The following is a 24,181-nucleotide window of genomic DNA, read 5'->3' on the forward strand; positions in this document are numbered from 1 at the left end:
AAAACGATCAACAAATCTATTCATGGCAGCAACTTTGTGATCGATAAATCGAGTGCCACAAGCACGGATTGGTCTGTTGCCCTTGTCAGGCATATCACCGTCATCAAGACACTGCTTCAAGGAATGAACAATCTCTTCTAACTCCCTGCACTTCTTGGGTGACCGCTTGTAAATGTAGTAAGCACGCATTAGCATGTCATCGACATCGTCAAACAGTGTTGACTTCAGTGCATCCTTCACAACAAGCTCAAGACGATGTGCCAAGCACCAAAAGATTATTATCCATGGGACAGCCTCTTCAAAATATCCTTTCAATCCATTGCACGCTATGTTAACACTAGCTCCATCACAACCATATCCAACCAGCTTTGCTTTCCAATCAGCTTCAGGAATGTTCATGTGTTCCATTGCCTGTTTAAAACATTCAAACAGCCCAGCAGCATTACCACTGGTTGGCTGCCTCACAGCCAAAAACCTGTTGCGTGCTCGAACCGTCTTATCACTTGAATTAAAATCACAATACACGACATGAAACATTTCCTCTTCTATGTTTCCTTTATCAGTGGTCCCATCTGCTTGAACACTGAAAAATTTTGCTTTTGACACAGAATCCAATAGAGCCTCTCTCCATTCTTGAGCGATAAAATCAACAAAGACTGCACAAACCTTGTCATTTTTGTATCCAGTCCCTAAGCTTACTCCATGCTTTTCTTCCAGACCACAAATAGGCCCCATTTCTGTAAAAGGTAAGTGTTGCTTGCAAATAAAATAGGCTATTTCGAATTTCCGCCTCATATTCGATGCAGTGGTGGCGTCCATCCTTTCCAGAGCTCTCGCTATGGGAGCATAATCGACTACTGACACTGCCTTGCTCCTCGTAAACAAACTGTATGCCTTCAGGTGCATTTCCGACTTTGCGTGTTCTTTAAACGCTGAAGTCCGGAGGTTCTTCGACCCAAGGATAAACGCTGGGCTGTAATTCTTGCAGCTTTCTAGCTTATCTCGATACGTAATGCACAATTCGCATTTAAGCGAAGTTACTGTGCCGCCTCTCCCTCGGTCGTACTTCAGCCACGTTGTCGTTTGAAGTGTCTTGTCGTTTTCGCGAATCCATTTCTCTACAGTTTCAATATTAATGGCACGTTTCTTCTGTAAAGGCTCGCTGTCACTGGCACTGGTTGAAGTAGAAACGTTTCGCTTGCTTACTCGTGCCCTTTCTGAGTGAGCGGACATTTTTTCCGATCATGTGAGCAATTGGCCGGAAATCTATGTAAATGCCCGGAAATTGTCCGATGTCCGACCGTTATCGTGAGCCCCGTAATACATATATAGTCATAGATGTAATGTAATAACCTTGTTAAACACATTATACTACACTATACACTACACAGAACCCTATACCATCCACTGTAAGAAATTTAATATAATAGCTAGCAATATGCAGTACACAACTTAGTACAGTGTATAGCTACATAATTCTGACACATGAATCAAACTATGAAATAGACATGCATGACATACTGTTATCAACCAATTTCATACATTTCATGCATTTACTGTACAGTCTGTAGAGTAGTCAGCATACACACTGTAGCTATACTGTATAATATTTGGACTGGGTAATTTAAACATGCCACTTAAGTATGTACATAGCCGGCATATTGCCTAGACAAAAATTATAGTGAGAAAATAGTTTACTCCCGTCTTTAATTCCCAACCAGTTCAAAGAGCTTCATATTGAGTGACAAAAGCTTTATATTGTGGGATTTGGTATAGAATTATAGGTTGAATTTATTCACCAAATTAAAACCAGTTGTTTGTAATAAAGACTGTCATATATACGTATGCACATGTATATTCTTAAGTACTGTATGTTGATTGATTGTTTTGCTGAATGGCCATTGTAGGGATAGTTGCTGTACACTGTATGATTCTGGTTTTACTTTGATTAATAATCTTAATCACAATATTACATTTCTGGCGAAAAAGATGGCGATAGCATTTGGCAAAGTTTCTGCGTTCAATCCAACTCAGGACGAATGGCCATTGTACGTCGAAAGACTGGGACACGTTTTCGCTGCAAATGGGATTACCACAGAACCCAAGAAGCGAGCAGTTTTTCTGTGAGTCATCGATGCCAGCAACTACAAACTGTTGTCTAGTCTTGTAGCTCCAGATAAGCCCAGCGATAAAGAATATTCTCAACTGGTAGAGAAACTTTCCGAACACTCTGCTCCTGCTCCCTCAGAAATTGTCGAACAGTTCAAGTTTCACACAAAGTTTCAAAACCCAGGAGAATCAGTCACTTCCTACTTGTCTGAACTACATTCCATTGCAAAGCGTTGTAATTTTGAGGGCTCTCTTGAGACCATGTTGAGAGACCACATTGTTTATGGGATCAACAACGCAGTAATTCAATGCCGCTTGTCGGAAAAAGATTTGATGTATAAGAAAGCGTTAGAAATAGCTCAAGGAATGGAATCAGCGGGACAGAATGTCAAAGAACTGACGTCTCATCCTGCCGACACAAGGCCAACTGCACCTGTACATCATGTTACAACCTTTAAACAAGTCGTTTGTTATCGTTGTGGTAAGCCTGGACATTACGCTCCAACTTGCAACCATAAAGAAACTGTGTGTACTAAATGTGGAAAGGTTGGACATTTGCAAAAAGTCTGCCGCAGCAAGAAGACTACCCTGACTAAGCCTACGGAACAGCCACTTTCTAAGAACTCTACAGAAAAGTCAGGCTCTAAGAAAGGAGTACTGACAAAGAAGCTGATGAGTATGAATTGTTTAATGTTGCCTCACCTGGAAAAGTCACGCCCTGGAATGTCAATGTTGACATAGAAGGTGTTGCAGTTACAATGCAGTTAGACACAGGAGCCACACTGTTTCTCATGTCTGAGACCACATTCAGAGAACATTGGCCTCAAAGGACCCTTTCATCTTCTGAAGTCAGACTATCTTCTTACTCTGGTGAGTCAATACCTGTGTTGGGCTCTGTTAATGTTAAAGTTACTTATAATTGTCAATCATTTACTGTACCACTGATAGCGGTTAAGGGTTCTGGCATCACATTAATGGGGCGTAATTGGCTTCAAATATTCAAATTAGACTGGCAAGAAATTTTTGTTGTAAATGATGAATCTATTTTGTACCAACATGCTAAACTTTTCGAAGAAGGCTTAGACAGGCTTCCAAGCAAAGATTGTGGTAGACCCTTCAGCTCAACCAAAATTTTGCAAGGCACATACAGTTCCTTATTTTTTTACGTGACAAAGTTGAGAAAGAGTTAAATCGTTTAGTTGAAGAGGGAACACTAGAAACTGTTGAAGTGTCTGAATGGGCCTCTCCTATTGTTTCAGTTTTAAAACCTGATAAAACCAATGTCCACATCTGTGGAGATTTTAAACAAATGATCAACCCGGTCTCCACGTTAGACAAGTATCCAATCCCACAGATTGAGGATCTGTTTGCCACACTTGCAGGGGGAAAATTTTCAGTAAAGTTGACCTCAGTCAAGCATACCAGCAACTACCATTGTCTGATGAATCTAAGCAGTAAAATTGACCTCAGTCAAGCATACCAGCAACTTCCATTGGCTGATGAATCTAAGCAGTATGTTGTCATAAATACACACAAAGGCCTTTTTCATTATACCCGTTTTCCCTTTGGTGTTTCATCAGCACCAGGCATTTTTCAGCATGTCATGGAGAATGTGTTGCAGGGTATACCAAATTTTGTAGTATATTTAGATGACGTACTTCTGTCAAGTGCCAATAAATCAGATCATGTGTAATTACTTGACCAAGTTTTGGATTGGCTTGAAAAAGCTGGACTAAGAGCTAGAAAAGAGAAGTATGAATTTTTTTTACTTACCTAGGTCACAAAATTGATAGTGAAGGCTTACATCCTCTGCCAGATAAAGTTGAGGCTGTTCAGAAGGCCCGACCACCAACAAATGTTCAGCAAATAAGAGCTTACTTAGATCTGTTGACGTATCATAGTATATTTCTTCCAGACATGTCATCTGTGTTATCCCCATTGTATCAATTGTTGCAAAAATCAGCCAAGTGGAAACGGACTGATTCTGAACACAAAGCATTTGTTGCTTCCAAAGAATTGTTGTCATCATCACGTTTACTGGTTCACTTTGACCCAAAGCTTAAACTCACTCTTGCAGTTGATGCTTCTGCCTATGGGTTAGGGACTGTGTTAGCTCACAAATATCCTAATGGCTCTGAGAGACCAATTGGTTATGCATCTCATTCTCTAAATAGTGCAGAAAAGAATTATAGTCAAATTGAAAAAGAAGGGCTTGCTTGTGTATTCGGTGTAAACAAATTCCGCTCATACTTGCTGGGACACTCTTTTGAACTGGTCACAGACCATAAACCCTTGTTGTCTTTGTTTCACCAGCACAAGACAACCTCAGTTCAAGCCTCTGCTAGAATCAGATGTTGGTCACTAACTCTGTCAGCATATGAGTACACAATTGTTTTCCATGGTACCAAACAGCACAGTAATGCTGATGCCTTGAGCAGATTACCATTGTCAATGGCTCCAATGGATGTGCCAATGGCACCAGAACTAGTTTTACTGCTGGATCATTTGACAAATTTGCCAGTGACAGTTACGGACATCCGTACCTGGACCAGACGTGATCCTGTACTAGCTCAGGTTCTTCAGTAAGTGGAACAAGGCTGGCCACACAATTGTGATTCAACTCTGTCAGCTTACTCTTCTCGTAAAACAGAACTCTCAGTGCTTGACGGCTATATTTTGTGGGGGTCTAGAGTAGTGGTGCCAGAAAATGGCCGACATGCAGTTTTACAAGATTTACACAGTGCACACCCAGGCATGACAAAGATGAAAGCACTGGCTAGAATGTTTGTCTGGTGGCCAGGTCTAGAAACTGATATACGAGAATCAGTACGCTTGTGTAATGAATGTCAGCTCAGCCAATCTAATCCTCCGACAGCTCCATTCAATCCGTGGAACTGGCCATCACGGCCATGGACAAGAATACGCATAGATTGTGCTTGACCCTTTGAAGGTCACTACTTACTTATTGTCATTGATGCTCATTCCAAATGGATTGAAGCCCTACCAGCAAAATCTCCATCTTCTAGTGTTACTATTGAATTACTCCATTCAGTTTTTGCCCAGTTTGGACTACCGGAAACAATTGTATTAGATAACAGCAGTTGTTTTGTTAGTGAAGAATTTCAACAGTTTTTGAAGTGTAATGGCATGAAGCAAGTAAACTCTGCACCTTATCACCCTTCCTGCAATGGACTGGCTGAACGAGCCATACAAATTGTGAAGAGAGGACTCAAAAAGACTACAGATGGATCAATGAAATCTAAGGTGTTGTTTGCTTACTATACTGCTCCTCATTGCACTACTGACGGCTCACCGGCTAAGCTTCTCTTAGGCAGGCAACTTCGTACACGGCTTGATTTACTTAAGCCTAACACCGCTGCTCAAGTTGAAAGCAAGCAGCTGAATCAGAAGATCTGTCATGACAATTCAGTACAACCTGAAAAGGGTCAGTTAGTTTTAGTCCGTGTCTATGGTCAACAATACAAGTGGACATGTGGCACAATCTTTAGATCTACTGGTCCAGTGTCTTACATAGTAAGGTTAGCCAATGGTCTTAATTGGCGACGTCATCAAGATCAACTTAAAAGTTGCTCAGAAACTGAATCTGTGTCACCAAATAAGTTACCTGAAACTGTTCCTCAAGACCTTCTTACTGCCCCATCAGGATATACTTCCACAGAACTTACAGACCCTGTGTCCTCACTACCTTACTTTAAATTAAGTGTTGTATTTTAGGTGGAGAGGATGTGTCATATATATGCATGCGTATGTATATTATTAAGTGCTGTACGTTGATTGATTGTTTTGCTGAATGGCCATTGTAGGGATAGTTGCTGTACGCTGTATGATTCTGCTTTTACTTTGATTAATAATCTTAATCACAATACTACAAAGACACATGGCAATGTGTCATGTGGACCAAGAAGCCAGCACACAACACTGTGAATATATTAACAGGAAGAAAGAAAACATGATTTTGACGCACATGTAGCTCCATGATCTCTTATCCAATTGAAGCCATATTTGCTACAGAAGTGCCCACCAGGTAGGAACGTTTACATATGAAAGTTGAAGAAAATCACTTCAGCCATTTCCAAGGTACAAATGGCCAAAGTTTCGGGTTTTTCCTCGTTTTTTTCTTCTTCTTCAGCTTCATCTTTTTGCACACTTTGCAAAATCTGCCATAACATGCAAACACATACTCCGATCAAGCTGAAATTTGGCACACATCTAGGGCTCATTAAGGCAAATCGCAGTACCACGTTTGGTAGGAATCTGATATACATTCACTGAGTTATGTATGACTGATTATTCACGTAAAATACAGAAGCCATTAAGGAGAGGAAGCTCCCATTACACGAAACCAGAATACTATTTAACTCTAAATAATGCACATTCTTTGGTTAAAATTATGGCTATGAACTGATGAATTATAATTATTCTGATGGTTTAGTGATACAAGTGATCTGAGTGATGAGAGTGCTCTAAGTGATCTGAGTGAGTGGAGTGATCAGAGTGATTGGAATGATCGGAGTGATTGCAATGATCTGAGTGACTGGAGTAATCTGAGTGACTGGAGTGAATAGAGTGATCTGGGAGTGATCTGAGCGATTGGAGTGATCTAAGTGATTGGAGTGGTCTGAGTGATTGGATTGATCAGGGTGATTGAAGTGATCAGATTGATCAGAGTGATTGGGTGATTGGAGTGATCTGAGTAATTGGAGAATCTAAATAGTGTTGGGCGGTATGGCATTTTTGATCCCGGTATTCAGTATTGAGAAAATACCCCCATATCCAGTATTTCACGGTATCCTGGCAGTCAACTAATAACACACTTTCAATCAACATGGTATTGCTCTAATTGTGATAAAAACAGTCAAGTGTTAATCTGTAGTTACAGTACTATTCAAAGTTGGATATATACCACAAGTAAAAGTTACTCATGGCTAACAGGTTATAAATACTTTTTACTAACATCTATACAGTTGATACAAGTAGGCTGGCAGTAGGTTGTAACCTGAAACCTCACAGTTTACTGTTAGGCTGGCTTTGTCATCAAATCCAAACCATTAACACATTACTTAATTAATTGTCAAGGCCTGATGTCTGGCTTCCCTCATAGCACAATAGAATATTACCTGCATATTTGAAAGTCAATACCTTTCAAATGGTATGATGAAATTACCACAGTATACGGCATTTTCGGTATGCCACCCAACACTAAATCTAAGTGATGCAGTGATCTGAGTAATTGGAGTGATCTAAATGATCTACGTGATTGGAGTGATCTGAGTGACCTAAGTGAGTGGAGTGATCAGAGTTACTGGAGTGAACTAAGTAATCGGAGTGAATGGAGTGATCTGAGTGAGATCACTCCACCACTCAGATCACTCCTCTATCTCACTTCAGTCACTCAAATCACTCCAATCACTCCGATCATTCTAATTACTCCAATCACTCCTATCACTTCGATCACTCACATCACCCCGATCACTCTAATCACTGAGATCACTCAGATCACTGCAATCACTCTAATCACTCCAATCACTCTGATGACTCTAATCACCCATATCACTCCTATCACTCTCATCACTCTATATAATCACTCAGATCACTCCAATCAGTCAGATAAGAATAATCAGTCTAATCACTCCGTTCACTCTGATCTCTAATACTCCCATCACTCAGATCACTTAGATCACTGCAATCATCACTCCGTTCACTTCCATTAATCCGATCACTCTAATCACTCCAATCACTCAGATCATCTGTATCATTAGACCATCAATATATAACTCATCAGCTCACAGTTGTGATTTTAACCAGAGGATGTAGAGTTAAATAGTATGCAATAATGTCCTGGTTCTGTGCAATGGAAACTTCTCCTTAATGGCTTGTTAAAATTCTGTCATGCCCACAGTGTAAACCCTCTGAAGGAATGAGCTGAATATTGCTATGTAGATGGAGTAACCATCGTAGGAGTGTCTTTCTGTGGTTTGAAAGGAATTGAGATAAAGACCATGGAGATATGATACAAAACCCAACCTGTGTCACAATTACATGAATGAGTTTCATGAATAAACAATTATTACTTTTCACGCCTACCATGCAAACCGCTAAGAAGAGTGAGCTGAAGACCAGTGGGTACATGAAAAAACCAATCACCCTGTAGAGTATTCAGCTACAAAAAGTCACCCTGTAAAGAGATCAGCTGCAAACAAATCACCTTGTGGAGTCCTCAGCTTCAATAAGCCACCCTATAGAGAGATCAGCTACAAACAAATCACCTTGTGGAAAGTTCAGCTACAAAAAGCCACCCTATGGAGAGATAAGCTAGAATCAAGTCACCTGTAGAGGGTTCAGCTACAAACAGGTCCCCAGTAAAGAGTTCAGTTACAAACTAGATCTGATAGAGAGTTCAGCTACAAATACATCAGAGTTCAGCTACAAACAAGTCACCTAGTAGACAGTTCAGTTACAAAAGTCACCCTGTAGAGAGCACTAACCTGTGGAGAGTGCAGCTACAAAAAGCCACCCTGTAGAGAGATTATCTGCAAAAAAATCGCCCTGTGGAGAGTCTAGCTACAAAAGCCACCTATAGAGACAGGGGTGGATCTAGGATATATAAAAGGGGGGGGGGCTAACTCAAGACACTTATCTCTTGGGTGGAGGTGTGTGAAGCACATGTCCCAGCATGCAAAGCATGCTGAAACTAAAGCTGAACTCTCTAAATGATGTTTTCTTTGTAGCTGAACTCTCTACAAGGTAACTTCTTCTAGCTGATCTCTCTACAGGGTGATTTATTTGTAGCTGAATTCTGTATAGGTGATTTGTTTGCAGCTGAGCTCTTTAAAGAATGGTTTCTTTGTAGCTGAACTCTCTACAAGTTAACTTCTTCTAGCTGATGTCTCTACAAGGTCACTAGTTTGTAGCAGAGCTCTCTACATGGTCGTTTCTTTGTAACTGAACTCTCTACAAGGTGACTTCTTCTAGCTGATCTTTCTACAGGGTGATTTGTTTGAAGCTGAACTCTCTACTAGGTAACTTCTGCTAGCTGATCTCTCTACAGGGAGATTTGTTTGTAGCTGAACTCTCTATCATGATGGTTTCTTTGTAGCTGAACTCTCTACAAGGTAACTTCTTCTAGCTAAGCTCTCTACAGGGAGATTTGTTTTTAGCTGAACTCTCTACATGATGGTTGCTTTGTAGCTGAACTCTCTGCAAGGTAACTTCTTCTATTGATCTCTCTACAGGGCGATTTGTTTGTAACTGAAATCTCTACATGGTGGTTTCTTTGTAGCTGAACTCTACAAGGTGATTTCTTCTAGTTGAACTATCTCTTTCCATAGTTGCATGAACTCCCTACAAGGTAATTTCTTCTAGCTGATCTCTCTACAGGGTGACTTGTGTGTAGCTGATCTCTATACAGGTTTCTTGTTTCTAACTGATCTCTTGAATTCTCTTCAGGGTGACTGTTCTATTAGGATGACTGCTCTATTAGAGTATCTCGATCCCGCACTTGCTGCACAAAGTTGGATTTCATGTTATAACTCCGTGGCTTTAAGTCTGATTCTTCTACACCATTGATGAGCCTTTCTAAGATGATTACTCCATCTTTACAACGATTTTCAAAGCATTACTCCAAGCGGTTTATCTGGTAGACGTGGCAAGCTGTCGTTTTTTTATTAGCTAATCTCGATTGCATAATTGTTACACAGTGTTGGTTTTTTCGTTGTATCTTCCTGGTTTTTAGCTCGATTTCTTTCAAACCACAAAAGGTTTGAGGTTCAATAGTTAAACCTATTCACCCACTGATTTTCAGTTTCTTCCCATACGCGGTTTAACCTGTAGGCGTGACAACATATTGGTGTTATTTTTCATGAATAATCGCTCATAACTCTTTGCCTGTTTATCGTATTCCAGTCAAAGTTGGTACCGAGATGCGCCTTTATATCCCCCTTCCGTGTGCCAAATTACAAGGCAATCGGATATGGCGTTCGAGTTTTATAGCAGTTTTTGTAAGTGTGCAACAAGAGGAAGAAAAATAAGAAGAAAAAAAAACAAACTAAGCCAATTTTTGAAGTCGCATATCTCGGAAACGCGTGAAGCGATTTCGCTCAAATTTGGAATGTGGAGTGCTGAAGTTGGAGGGAGTATCCACAGTAAAAATCGTCTTGTTTCATCAAGGCAGCACAGAGCTACGGAGGTGCAAAAATTGTGTTTTCTTTCTTCCTGTCAATATACTCACGGGTGTTACGCGCCGGCTTCTTGGGCCGCACGACACACTACCGTGTGTCTTGATTCTATGATGATTCATCACTTTTGGTGACGCATACAGCATTTCTTTGCAGCCTTTAAGTAAACCATGAACAAGATTGCAATGGCGGTTCCAGGATGGGGCATGGAATTTGGGGCACATGCCATCCCCCCTTCACCTGTATGTAGAGGAGCCAGCGATTCTTCTGAACAAAATACTAAACTTTGTTAGGCCAAGATCGAGTTTATAAATCTCATGAAAATATGAACATTTTACTACCATTTATTACAAAATCACCTGAAACCAAAGCAAACCAAAGTCATACTACCTGTGAAATTGTCACCCAGCACCTTTGTGCATACTAAGCGCCTCTAAAATAATTATTGGGTTGCTGTTTTTAAAGACATTCAGAGCCTTTTATACAGCTTTTAAGACTTCTGCAAAGGCCAAATGGCAAAAATCAACAGTTAGACACTACTAAGAGGGGATTATTTGCTGCTTCAAAAATGCAGCAACTAACAAGAGAATCTTAGAATCTCGTACAACTTAGCCCCTCCCGTTGCTAGCTCCTGAATCTGCCCCTGAATTGCTGTTTACACTGAACTTTAGTTAATAAAATAAAGTCACTTATTTATTGTCCAGAAAGCAGGCTTCATCATAAAAGTTGAATTAGTTGTGCATAAATGCATTTGAAACATGTATCAAAGTATGGATGGAATTAATTATTTCAAATCAAATATTACATTGCCATGGAGTGCCAGGAACTGACAGTAGCCATGTTTTTGCCAGCAAGCACTGCTTTTTCTCAATAATACTCATAAAATATAGTTTCCATTCATTCTATAATGTGCATGAGCATTACTGTGTCTGAAGTAAAGATTGCACAACACAGATGGCTCAGAGGTTTGTATCATTCTAGTACTAAACCAAATATCTGCATAGTCTAGGTTTGAGTTTCTCCTCCATGCTTAACTTAAGTATATGTATATAAACAGTGTGGCTCTACCAATAATACTTTTTTTAATAAAAGCTTTTTGACAAGTCATTTTTCAGCTCCTGCAGCCAGATCAAGAAAGCTGGAGGTGCATGATTTTGCATACAAGAATCTATAGGTTAGACATCTCTACAGGCATAACAAGAGCAAAACTTTTTCGTGGGTTTAAACCAATGGTGGTCAAAAATTGGTGGCTTTCTCTATAGCGCACTGCACCTGCATGCATGCACGCCACCCACACTGCATATTATTATTTTGCTGTTATGTTCCTTGTATATAAGCATGGTGTTATTATAATGGTGACTCACTGAGCAAAACCAAACTACTTTTCTTATCTTGCATTGAAATACACTGAGTAAAAACATGCACTACAGCAACAGCTTTACACATGTTTCAATTGCTTCAGTAAACACTTCTGGCAAGCAAAATTGTTTACAACATGAAAAGTGCTTGTGACAGAATAAAATCATTTGGAGTGAACACATGTTCAACTCTTTGATATGACAGTATTTTGTGGGGGCTCATATGAACTCGAGCTGATTATAGTTCAGAAACTGTTGAATCAGCAATATAGGCATCTGTATAGGCCATGGGGTGATTTCTTTCAATCCGAGAAAGATTGGTAGCTACATCATGTAGCCCCAATGCTGTAATATACTGTAGCTACAAAAAATGCTAAATTCAATTTTGTGTTTCAATCTCATTTTTGAGCCATATATCTAAACAGTACATACGTGCACACATGCAGAGAAATGACGTTCCCATACAGTACCAATCCAGACATGTGAAACAATGCACGTAAACATACCATAATTACTAGCTGTCTGATCTGTGGTCTGTTGTTCAGAGGATGTCTCATTTGTGGTCTGTAAACCTAAAAATAAACAATGTACACACTGGGGGATGTGAACTAGTACTGTACTTTATCTATAATTCTCGTACATTATTGCATTAAGTATTTCAATCAATTTCCATTGAAATATTAACATGATAACATTATGATGCAGTTATTATGTGGATTATAGCAATACATATGAAAAAAAAATTATTAGCTAATTTTATAGTACAATTTCTGAAATCATCACCAAAAGTAAAAATTTATGAGGTAAGAAATGAATATGCAAAGTTAGCAGACAAGTAACTATAGGGCTAGCAGTGGTAACTGCAATAAAACACACTGAAGCCAAAGGTCAGTAATGATAATGCAAGTCTAATTCTTGGAATATTGCAGGGATATGGCACTAGCTAGTTATCAATGGCTGTTTGCAAAGTGTTTATTAAAAATGCTCTGATTTTGTCAGCATAAATCAACTAAGAAACTAATACCAAAAACCTAAAAACTGATCAATCTGGGATTCAAAACCACACTAATTAAACATACTAGTTTCTTACTCATGCATGGTATCTACACGTACCACTGGCTCCACAGCACTATAAAGCTACTTGCATGAGTCCAAGGCTAACAATAGTCAAACAGTCAGTACAACAGGATGAAACACAAGACTATAAATCGTGCTTGTCAAAATGCATGTAACAGAACACTCTAATAGATCAGTCAGCTACCTGATTGTTCTATATCAAAGGCTTTTAGGTTAAAAGCAACTTGGAAGGTATTAATTACTAAGTTACAAGTGACTTAAAAGTACTTTAAATAGTTGTAACATGTGTTGTAACATGTGTACTCGTGGTCTACCTGATATGTCTACCTTCAGCCCGAGGACTAAGGGGGCAGGCGCGAGGGCTGAGAGACATTAGGTAGAGTGAGAGTTGTAAAATGTGGAATACAGAATAATAGAATAAGCAAAACTTATCTTTTACTGACTACTATACATGCTCTATAGTAATTATATTTTTGACCTTGTTACAACTTTGCATGGCATGCCATGGTGATGCAGTTGGAGGAGTATTAATTTTAGGACAAGCACACAACAAATCATTCAAAAATGATCTATCTTTGCTAAACTTATCTACCTACACTCCTGATTCAAACCCGAAGAGTTTCTTAAATCCATTTTAACAACTACTGGACTCCACTAACTCAATAGTGTGACTCTAATAAATTTGGTTGGATGCAATGAAGGTCAGCTAGTTTGTCTTGAGAATAGAACTACGTAGGTCTTAGTTTTTAGCAATATCAACTAACGAGTAGAGTAAGCCACCAATACTTGACTATCACTGGATAGGATGCAATTTTTCTTTAAACCCACAAAGGAAATTCCTGTTCTTGCTATGCCTTTGGGGAGCTCTAGGCCATAGACTCTTAGATGCAAAATTTCAAACTTGTAGCTACTTTGTCTGACTGCAGGAGCTGCAAAAGTGACCTGTCCGAATGTTTGCAATTATTGGACAAAAATTTATTATCAATCAAGTGGCACTGCTTGTAATGCTTGAAGCTGATCAAATGTTTCTGTGCTTGATAAGAAAGAGCAACTCTTATACTCTCCAAATATAATTATGTAGATATTTGGCTTAGTCCTTATTGGCTGTGAATTACAAAGTTCCAAAATCACCTCTGTCATGCAATCTTAAATTGTGACAAATGCAAAGCTATTTTTATGAACATTGAAAGTATCAGTTACTGTTTACTAGTAAATAGATACATATATGATGTCTTGATCAGCTACGTACATTGCATTTATGCTTCTCTGACAGTAGCAGCCTAGCTACTGCACCCAGTAAACACACATACACTTAAAGGTGGTTTTGACTATCCACTCTTTTAAAAACATCAACAACTCCAAAATGTCCAGGATATTAGACAGAATGAAATACTCTGATAGAGCTGTCAGTATTGTCACTATGCATTCAATACTATGATCCATTCAAAAGCCTAGTATATATTACTACGATATATTCAAAAGCCTAGTGTTACTACAATACATTTATAGACTCGAAGACACAGGAAGCCTCAGTAAGAGTTACCATCAATTAGCCAGCAAGCTCAATAAGTAATGAGTATATTTCCAAGTGCAGCAAACCATTACTTGTAATTATCTTATATAGGGCGCTTATATAGAGTAAGAACTTTTACATCAAGATCAAGATACTCTAATAGAACAGTCAGTCACCCTGATACAGCAGTCAGACAAATATCCAGTAATAATAGCTATGCCAACAAACTGTTAACATCAATCTAGTATACAGTATAGTGCTAAAAATGTTTCCTGGGTGGTATGCACTTGGCAGAAAGGTTACTATAAAATATGCAAACTTGAGATACTCTAATAGAGTAGTCACCATATACGTACAACCATCATTTATGTTATACTACAGAAATCACTCTCATATTCAATCTTAATTGGAGGGTATAATTTTCGAAACTTTCCTGGGGAGCATGCTCTGAGACCCCTTTTGATTGGCATACTTCACATGCTAAAGGTGTTGTCTAGTTGTATCAGTTATAGTGGCCCCAAGTTCTAATTTGCTCTGGGCCTGACTAAATTCTCTTGGTACAGCCCTGATTATCATTATTTGTGACTGTCTTGTGGGAAACCGGTCTTATCACCCATTTATAAGTATTGAGAAATGCCAGTTTTTAACATTCAAAGTGTTATAGCTTGCCAATGGTGCCAATGGTGGTAGCTATGTGTACCAAATTATTATTCACAAGTTTTACAACAATTTATTACCTTCCAGATTATCCACTGAAGAAGTAGTCAACAACTACGTTTCCACCATTTTAGATAGTTTTTAAATCAAGGTTAGCTGTATCAGGCAAGCCCCAAAAGGGGTGGGAGGTGGGGGGCCTGAAAGGTGGGCAAGATACTGTTTAAAAATTGAAGAGGAATGTTTTGGGATGAATTAGGCAAAGTTAGGCCATTCAGGGCTCAAAACTGGCTAAAATGAAAGGAAACTTACAGTACAGGTCATTGTCCAATACCACGGAGCTGTACAGCCACACACTGCTGTCTCCTGGTTGGCCAGGGCTCCATCAAGACCCCAGACCACTTGTACAGCTCACCATTGTGCTTGAAAAAAGCATTTAGCTAAAGCAGATCACTTCACTCTGATCAACTATGACAGTGAAATTTGATAGTGTATTCAAAGCTTGTGTTTGTGTGAAAAAAATCAACTTCCTGTCTTGGGCGATATGACCGGTTTTTGCAGATCCAGTCATTTTGTTGTGTATATTTAAGTGATCATATAATTATTTAGCATGTCTTAAAGAACAGCCCCATTTTTAAAGCCCGAATGTGTCTGTTTGTGTACAATTGTCAATATAGATACAAAAACATTGTGCGTATGTAATTCTATGTATGCACATGTACAGTACTTGCTGCATATCATCATGTTAAACAAAGTACGCTATTGAGCTGTTGACAAGGGAGACACATGAGTATAATTCTAGCCGCAATTCCATTATTGTCAACTGTTGAGTATGTAAGTTATCTATTATTGTTGATTGCTTGAGCATAAAATGGAATTACATATGTCACCGGATTTGCGAAAAGGTACCTTTTCCACACATTTTACATACCAGCAAACAAAATAATGTAACATTTGAATCCTTACACTGATTAACTTGCACTTGGTATCAAATTGCAGCCAGATACCATAGCCACACTCATGAAAACGTTCAGGCAATGGTATGCTATAATTAAAAAGTTATAACGCTTCAAAGTTCAAAAAATGGGTCAAATTTTGTGTGTGAAAAAGGTACCTTTTCGCAAATCCGGTCACATATTAGCATGCAACTGTGATCGGCTACATTTTTTTAATCCCATCAACTTGAAGATGGATCTGCACAAGAAACACACAATGCCTTTTAGCTGAATGATAATCTTTAGTTAGTTTTCAGTATTTTCATTGGTAAAAAGAGCTTTTAGACTAGCAAATAGCTAGCACTCATTAACAAAAGGGATATTGCACCACTAAGAATTGTTATTAAACAGTTTTAGTTACAGTTTCATTTAATTCTCCTATGCATCTACTAAAGTAAACTGTATCATGATGTATTTAACTTCAGCATGCTGCAGTAAAAACTTTATAGTGATGTAAGTTATAGAACTTTGTGTGGGTGAGATCAAAGAAAAAAGTGTACTTTAAAGTTAATAAAGTACACTTTAGGGTAAACAGTGCTTTATTGCCCACAGAGAGTGCTTTAATTGTTCAATAAAGCACTCTTTGCAGAGCAATAAAGCACTCTTTGTGGGCAACAAAGCACAGTTGCCCAAGTGCATTAGTGCAGGCTAATAGCCCGTGGCGCTCATGCCAATATGACTAACCACACAATCTGGTGCAGGCTGATAGACAGCTCTGCGCTGAGTGATCAATCACCCCAGTTCTACCACTGGATAGCATTTATAGACACATCTAAATACTTCTATGATGGGTGGAGAAGGTAACGTTGCTGTTACGTTTGTTAATGTAAACGGACAAGTCCTGGAGATATCACAGAAATGCTTCATCATGTGTCACAATAGAATCGATTGTGGGTTTTGACCAAAACCTGTCAAAATACATGACGAACATCTACCATGCCAAACTATGATGAACTACGCATGAGTTACTTTGTTAAACTAGTTTGTGTGCATTCAGGCTGCTAAAAATTTGTGCAGCACGTGTTAATTATGAGTCCTAGTGTATGGCTGCAAGCTACCACTAGAAAGTTCCATAGCAACCAAGAATGGCATTAACATCATTAATTATTGCAGCCATTTCTTGGTTGCCACCTTTGATTTCACAACCTTTTTCACTCTGGCTATCGAAGCATGCATGCACACTTGGCTGCTTTTGTGTGCAAATAATTGTTGTAGCAATTAGTAATATAGATTTTCAGAAATACTTTGAATCACTATACTTATTGGATGGTGCTGTGACCTATATTGAATTACAACAATAATGGAGGAGCGATATTGGAAATCTCTCAATTATGACATTACTGGTGTGGGAGTTGTTTTTTAACAGGTGAGACATGAGCTCTTTTGTGAGGTAGGTATTCAGTGATCAAGTTTTCTGTCCAGTAGCCGATAAGCTTCACCAACATAGCACGCATGTAAACCTAGTTATCACCTGTGATGAATTTCATGATTAGTTTTGTGGTTAAACTGAAGTACCTAACAGAAGCCATAACTTGATTGCATACATCGGTTGCAATTGCTTACTGAAAAAAGGACCATTACCATGCAGTGAATTATTATATGGCATAGAAGGTATGAAATTTATTATATTGCATGTAGCATTTGTGAATGTACGTGCAGATCAAAATACTGGATCTGGGAGCAAAACCTTCACTGAGTGTATATAACAGCACCTTTGGCCAAATAAGACAGACCAGCACAAAGACAGAACTAATAGTCCATGAGCTAGACACCAAAATTTTGGCTGTTGGTACCATCTTTGCTGAATAAGGTTCATGTTCATTTTTGAGAAGGTATACATCCCAGTAGTTGAAAAATTTATGATAGCATTGATGATGTGGTAGCTTGTGGTTTTTATGGCACGATTTTCACCACACCCCAAATTTCAACATGCATCACATATGTATGTGAATATGAGCACTTTCAAGCAAGCAGTTGGGCTTAAGTTTGGCATAACTTTAGTATGATGTTCATTCTTTCAACTTATTCTAATGACTGGATAGTGACTCTTCAAAGAACCATATAGCTAGTACGTAGCTCTAGTCTGACATATAAAATTATTGATTTGATTATCAATCTTGTCAGTGTGTTTAGTAAGCCACACCCATGCAGAGACTGGATACTTACTCTTCAAAAAGCCACATAGTAGCTCTGGTCTGATATTCCATAAAATTGCTGTGCTGGGATTTGACAATTCAATCTTGTCAGTGTGTTTAGTAGGCCACACCTATAGACCCTATACTTACTTTTTTAAAAACCACATGGTACCTCTGGTCTGATATCCCATCAAATTGCTGTGTTAATTCAATCTTGTCAGTGTGTTTAGTAGGCCACACCTATAGACCCTATACTTACTTTTCAAAAAACCACATGGTACCTCTGGTCTGATATCCCATCAAATTGCTGTGTTAATTCAATCTTGTCAGTGTGTTTAGTAGGCCACTCTTATAGACTGGATACTGGATCAGGCTACATGAGGTGACTGTGAACAAAGATACTCAGACTCTAGGAGGTACCACTGGATTTAGTTATCTATTGAGTATATCGAAAGCCCCTAGAGAAGTTGCTTCTAATCTGATGAAGGCACATGATATTGATCAGCAATGTTATTCAGATTTTAAAGATCAGTGTCTAGAAAAAGATCCTCCAGTAAAGAAATTTCATGACCCAATAGTATTGAACAAGTTAACATCTTTTAGCAGCCTGTGTAAAAGGAAGCAAGTGAAATCTAGTGGCAGAGTGGCTATATTGAAGGCAGACAGATCTTTTTTTGGGAGAATTATTGTGTTGCTTAAAGGGTGCAACCTCAAGATGGAAGATATTCTGTCCCATCCCCTTGGACTATTACCTTGGGCTTTGTCCACACCAGATGGATTCCTTAGGAAAACCAATAAAGCTGCTTTAGCAACATCTCTTCAAAGCAAATTAGCACCCGGTTGATCAGTTACCAGATAATTTGTGACCCAGTTTAAGAAAACCGGTCTTATCGCCCATGTCAGCAGATTCGATTTTTCACCCAGGACACACAGCTACATGAATAAACTATCTAATTCCACAATCAAAATCAGCTAGACTTGAGTGGTCTGGTTTTGCTGGCTGCTTTTCCCAAGTCTGGTGGCGATCCGTACGTGTGGTGTGGGGCCTTAATGGAGCTCTGGTCAGCTTGGGGATGACTGTATGTGGCTGCACAGCTCTGTGGTGTTGAATAAGTACCTCTGCTGTGAATTTCATTTCATTTTAGCCAATTTTGAGACCTCAATGGCCCAAAACTTGGCCTAATTCATCCCTACTCCTTCCTTTTCAATATTTGAACACCATCTTGCCTGCCTTTCAGGCTCCCTGTCTCCCACCCCTTTTGCAGTTTGCCTGATACAGTCAACCTCAGTTTAAAAAACTATCTAAAATGGTGGGAAACTTAGTTGTTGGCTACTTGCACAGTGGATGCTCTGGAAAGTAAGGAATTGGTGTAAAACGTGTGAAAATTTGGTACACATAGCTTCAACCATTGGCGAGCTACAGCACACTAAATATTTAAAATCAGCGTTTCTTGATACTTTTAAATAGGCGGTAAGACCGGTTTTCCCAGAATGGGTCACATTTTGCATTGATCTTAGATGGAATGAGCTTAGTGCAAAAGGTCAAAGGTGAGCAAACTACATTTGGTGATGTTGCTACTGCAGTATTACAAATGGTGCTGAGAGAAGGAAAACATAAAAGAGAACTGATGTTGTTTTTGACACATACAAAGAAAATTCAATCAAAAGCAGTGAGAGGTTGCTGCAAGAGGTGAAGAGACCGGTAATCAGTTTCAGAACATTGCTAGTACACAGATCGTAAGGCAATGGATGAATTTCTTGTCAAGAACCACTAACAAAACCAGCTTAATTGCCTTTTTAGTAAGTGAATGGAGGAGTACACAGCAAAGAGAACAATAGGGTGAGAAAGTTTTGTATGCTTCCATTAGAGAGGTTTGTTTCAAAATTACATCAGAGGAATGTGTGCAAGTACCATGTCTACAGAAGAAGCTGATGGATGCCTTTTGCTACATGCTACTCATGCAGCAAACGATGGTTGTCAGGCTATAGTTATCTGCTCAGAAGATACAGATATTTCATCATGTTGTTAGCTTTCCATGATGCCACTGGAGTACCCTTATTTCATAAGTGCGGCACAAAAATAAGGAAAAGATGGTTCTGGTGTGGGAATATCTGTGTGCCAAGCTCTAATTGGTATGCACGCATTTACCGGGTGTGACACTGCCAATGCATTTGCTGGTAAAGGTAAAATTAAAGCTCTAAAGATGCTGACTCACAACGAAGATTACCAAGATACCTTTTATGGAATTGGGTAGAGAGTGGGATATGTCGTTAGAGTTGACGAACAAGCTTGAGCATTTCAAGTGCCACATTTATGCTCCCAAGACATCTTCTACTAAAGTCACTGAGCTATGGTATCTTCTGCTCTGTGCCAAGAAGGGTGAGGTTGAAAGCCATCTACTTCCATCTTGCAAAGATTGCTTAGTTCAGCATGCTCTTCAATCAAATTTTCAGGCTGCCACATGGCAAAGATGTTTGGAACAGAACCCTAGTATTCCAAGTCCTGAATGTAGGGGATGGAAGATTGAAATAGAAGGATCAGACACTCAACTAGTGGTACACTGGATGACTGGTCAACCAGTACCCCAAGATATTTTAGATCTTCTAGCTTGCAATTGTGCAAAGAAGTGTGAGCTGCCAAGGTGGAATTTGTATGACTAATGGGCTCAAGTGTACAAAAGTGTGTAGACTGCAGGACTGACAGTCAGTCTGATAATACTGATGATGATGAAGATGTTATAAATGGACTTCAAGATGACCTAGAAGAATATTTGACTTTTAAAAATGAACAAAAATGTTTTATGTAACTAGTAATATGATTTTGCATAATTTTAAATTACACGTAATTACTGTATCTACATAGTATGATCAGAAGCTACCACAAATACATTGCTATCATGCATTTTTGTGTTATTGGGATGGATACTTTTACAAAAAAAGCAATGATCCTTATTCAGTTCAGATGGTACCGACTGACCCCTCCAGCTCATGGACTATATAAACAGTCATTATGAACTGGCAAGTTGATCAAAACATAGTTATTGCTTTGTGTGCACAAAGAACAAGTCCATTCCAATAAACAGACCTCAAGTGCCCTTTACTGTACCAACCAATTTCTATTACTCCATGAACAGGTAAAATCTGATGGGGTATAGGTTTCACTTTCTTAACGGTGCACGGACTGTAATGTATACTATACTTTTTTTTCTAAATTACTCAATACTTCTTTGCTGTATAGCAAATACGTATGTACGTACATAGCTTTTGAACAATACTCAAATCCCAGCCTACTATGCTCAAAATTATGCTCACAAAATCAAGATTATGAAGACTGCTTCATTATTGGAGTTTTTCTACTACTGTAATCCTTCTGTATCAAGAAACAGTAAAGTATAATAATTTCATTGACATTTTGCACTGTGTTTATTACTTGTGCATAATCAGCATTAAGAACATTGTATGTATTATGTTGAATCCTTAGTACTTTTTCTAGACCATTATGTACAAAATCATGCTGATACAATAAGCAGTTTTCACTCGAAGCTATGAATAAGGATCTGAATAAGGATCTTTATATACTTTATAGTATATAAATTTTGGTAAAGGATAGCCATTATTGTTGTGACCTTTTTTTTTTTTTGCTCTTCAACTTTTCAGCATAGTGCACCCCCTCCTTTCCAAACTCTGGATCTGCCCCTGCATTACTTTGTGCATGTAAATTAACTTTGTAAAAGAAATAGTATTATATGTTTATAATAGTGGTTAAATTGGTTGAATTTCATTGTTAAAGAATCATCATAATATTATGTTCTCCACTAACTAGTTAAACAAACAAAATCTTGCAATATTCAGTGTTTGTACAATATTTTGAATTACTGTGTATGTGTATTTGGGCCTAACCTGTATGCACTTATCATTTTACTGCTCCTAATAAACTGCTAGTGTACTATAATAAGCTACTATAAGCTACTAGTGCTTTAATTAAAGCTACTACTTTTAGGTTGTTTACTAAAGCAATAATGTTGCTAGTTCATTTGCTGATCCATTGGCACTATTTCTCATCACGTCAACAAGTTTTAAGTACTTAGTTGTAAATCCAGTCTTCAAGGACGGTATTATCACCTGGTCAAGGAGATATTCTGCCTTTTCCTTTGGAAGTTGTTTAAAACCAATAAGTGACTTTTCCTCATCGGTAATAACATTTTTCTCTAGAAGATCTGCTAGTAGGTCTGTTGTAGGCAGGCCATCAGATAATGCTTTGTAGTTTTTTTTGATGCAATCAAGATAATCCTTGGATGTATATCCTATTATATAAGTGCAAAGAATTTAAAACCGAATTGGTCATTTTTAAACAATGAAGACAAGTAATGAAATGTGACCAGGCCGGCGAAAATAGGGCAAGTGGGCACAAACTACATCCCATAACATTTCACACATAACATCGCATATCTCAGCACTGCGATAGAATATTTTCATTCTGTAACTAGCATTTAAAAGCCGACTAAAATTTTAATAAGTACTGAAAATTTCATAGCCAAACAACAATGGACTACAAAGTTATGATTCATAAAAGTAGGAAAAAGTAGGAAATTTTTATGTGCCCTAATGGTATATTTTTGCAGGCCCAGTCACAAATTATAATAGTGGATATATGATTTACCATAAAGTATGGGAAGGGTATACGTACTGCTTATGCAAATCTATTATCAAAGTGCTCAAAATTCATGCAAAGACGGTATGTTGTAGATAATGTAAATGTTAATAAACATTTATAGTTGTGTATATACAATATATTTGTTATACAGTATGACAGTACTGTATAGTAGGGACCACAAAAACATCACTAAAAAATCTGCCTCAGTTTTCCCTGACGATGATGAGACAGAATTGATTAAACCTAAGCCCAAACAAGCTTTGAGGTCAACCCGAAATGCTTTCAACAAGTTGCTACAGAATTTTTTTTTAAATTATTAAATGGAATTTTCTAGTGACTGATTGATTCCTTCAGACAAGCATAACTTAATAACGGCTAAGGTTATTGTTCGAAATGAGAGGTGCCTTTTGGCATACGGCAGTAAATACAATGCATGCTGCATGAACTTACCAGTGTCCTCCTTTGTGTCCCATTCATGTTGGCTGACAGCGAAAAGTGTCGATTTGGCGAGAGCATGTGATTGCTTCCCTTTGTAATGGAAATCGTCCATATTTTTCTAGTGGCTACTTTGATTGCAGAGGTGCTACAGTTCTTGATTCGTAATGCTGTGTAACGGGTTGAACATAGCTGACAACGAAGAGTAATGGTTACTTCACTTTTCAGACGATAATTGATATCTGGGGCGCATGGTGCCATTCTTTCTTTTGATGCGATATGCATGGGTTCACCAGTCATTATAATTTTATTTACAAAAAAACAAAAACAAATTAAGTGAACAAATAATTTGGAATTTTGAACTAGAGTAAGGACCATAGTACATCACTAAAATGTACTGAAACAAACTGGAGTAGTGCACGATATTATTACATCACAGTAAAACAATAAGAAGTGTTGTATTCCTATTGTGTTCAAGATACCATAAGGAAGAGCACAGTAGGGAATACATAACACTACTTATTGTTTTGCTGTGATTTAAAATATCGTGCACTACTCCAGCTTGTTTCAGTACATTTTTTGGTAAGAGCAAGTGCAGATCAAGATACTCTAACAAAACAGTCACTTTAAGGTGAAATTGTATCTGCACTTGGAAATGGTCAAATAACATAGATTAATTCTTGAGCAAAATATAGAGCATAATAGGTGAAAAATTAAAGAATTGCAGGAAAGAAAAATAGGTGGAAACAAAGCAAAATAGACTCGTCTCTAGTATTAGTAGAGTGGCTAAGTGAAAAAATCATTCACTTTTTGATAAAAGCACCAAACTTGGTACACCATTTGCTTAATTCATACTGTTTTATATTAGATATGGTGCCATTAAAATCACCAATCATATCATGCTCAAAGAACCTGAAAAGTAAAATCAGTACAAAATGTATAGGTAGCCATAAAAATGCTCTGAGCTGGCTCAATAGTAAATATACTGAAACTTTGTATCTGAATAGACAAGCAAGTTATGGTCATATCCAAAAGCTGATCAAGGGAGGTGTCCAT

The 24,181-nt window shown here is 38.3% G+C and overlaps 1 protein-coding gene across 1 annotated transcript in view; it reads right to left on the reverse strand.

Annotated features, from left to right (window-relative positions):
• Positions 1–24,181, reverse strand: part of LOC136247038 (death domain-containing ATP nucleosidase-like) — a 103,871-nt gene that overhangs the window by 18,780 nt on the left and 60,910 nt on the right. The window contains exon 5 of the mRNA XM_066038637.1: positions 12,169–12,234. Within this exon, the coding sequence (XP_065894709.1) occupies positions 12,169–12,234 (66 nt within the window). The remainder of the gene's footprint in view (positions 1–12,168; positions 12,235–24,181) is intronic.

Source organism: Dysidea avara, chromosome 2 (genome assembly GCF_963678975.1).
Source record: "Dysidea avara chromosome 2, odDysAvar1.4, whole genome shotgun sequence".
Taxonomy (NCBI): Eukaryota; Metazoa; Porifera; class Demospongiae; order Dictyoceratida; family Dysideidae; genus Dysidea; species Dysidea avara.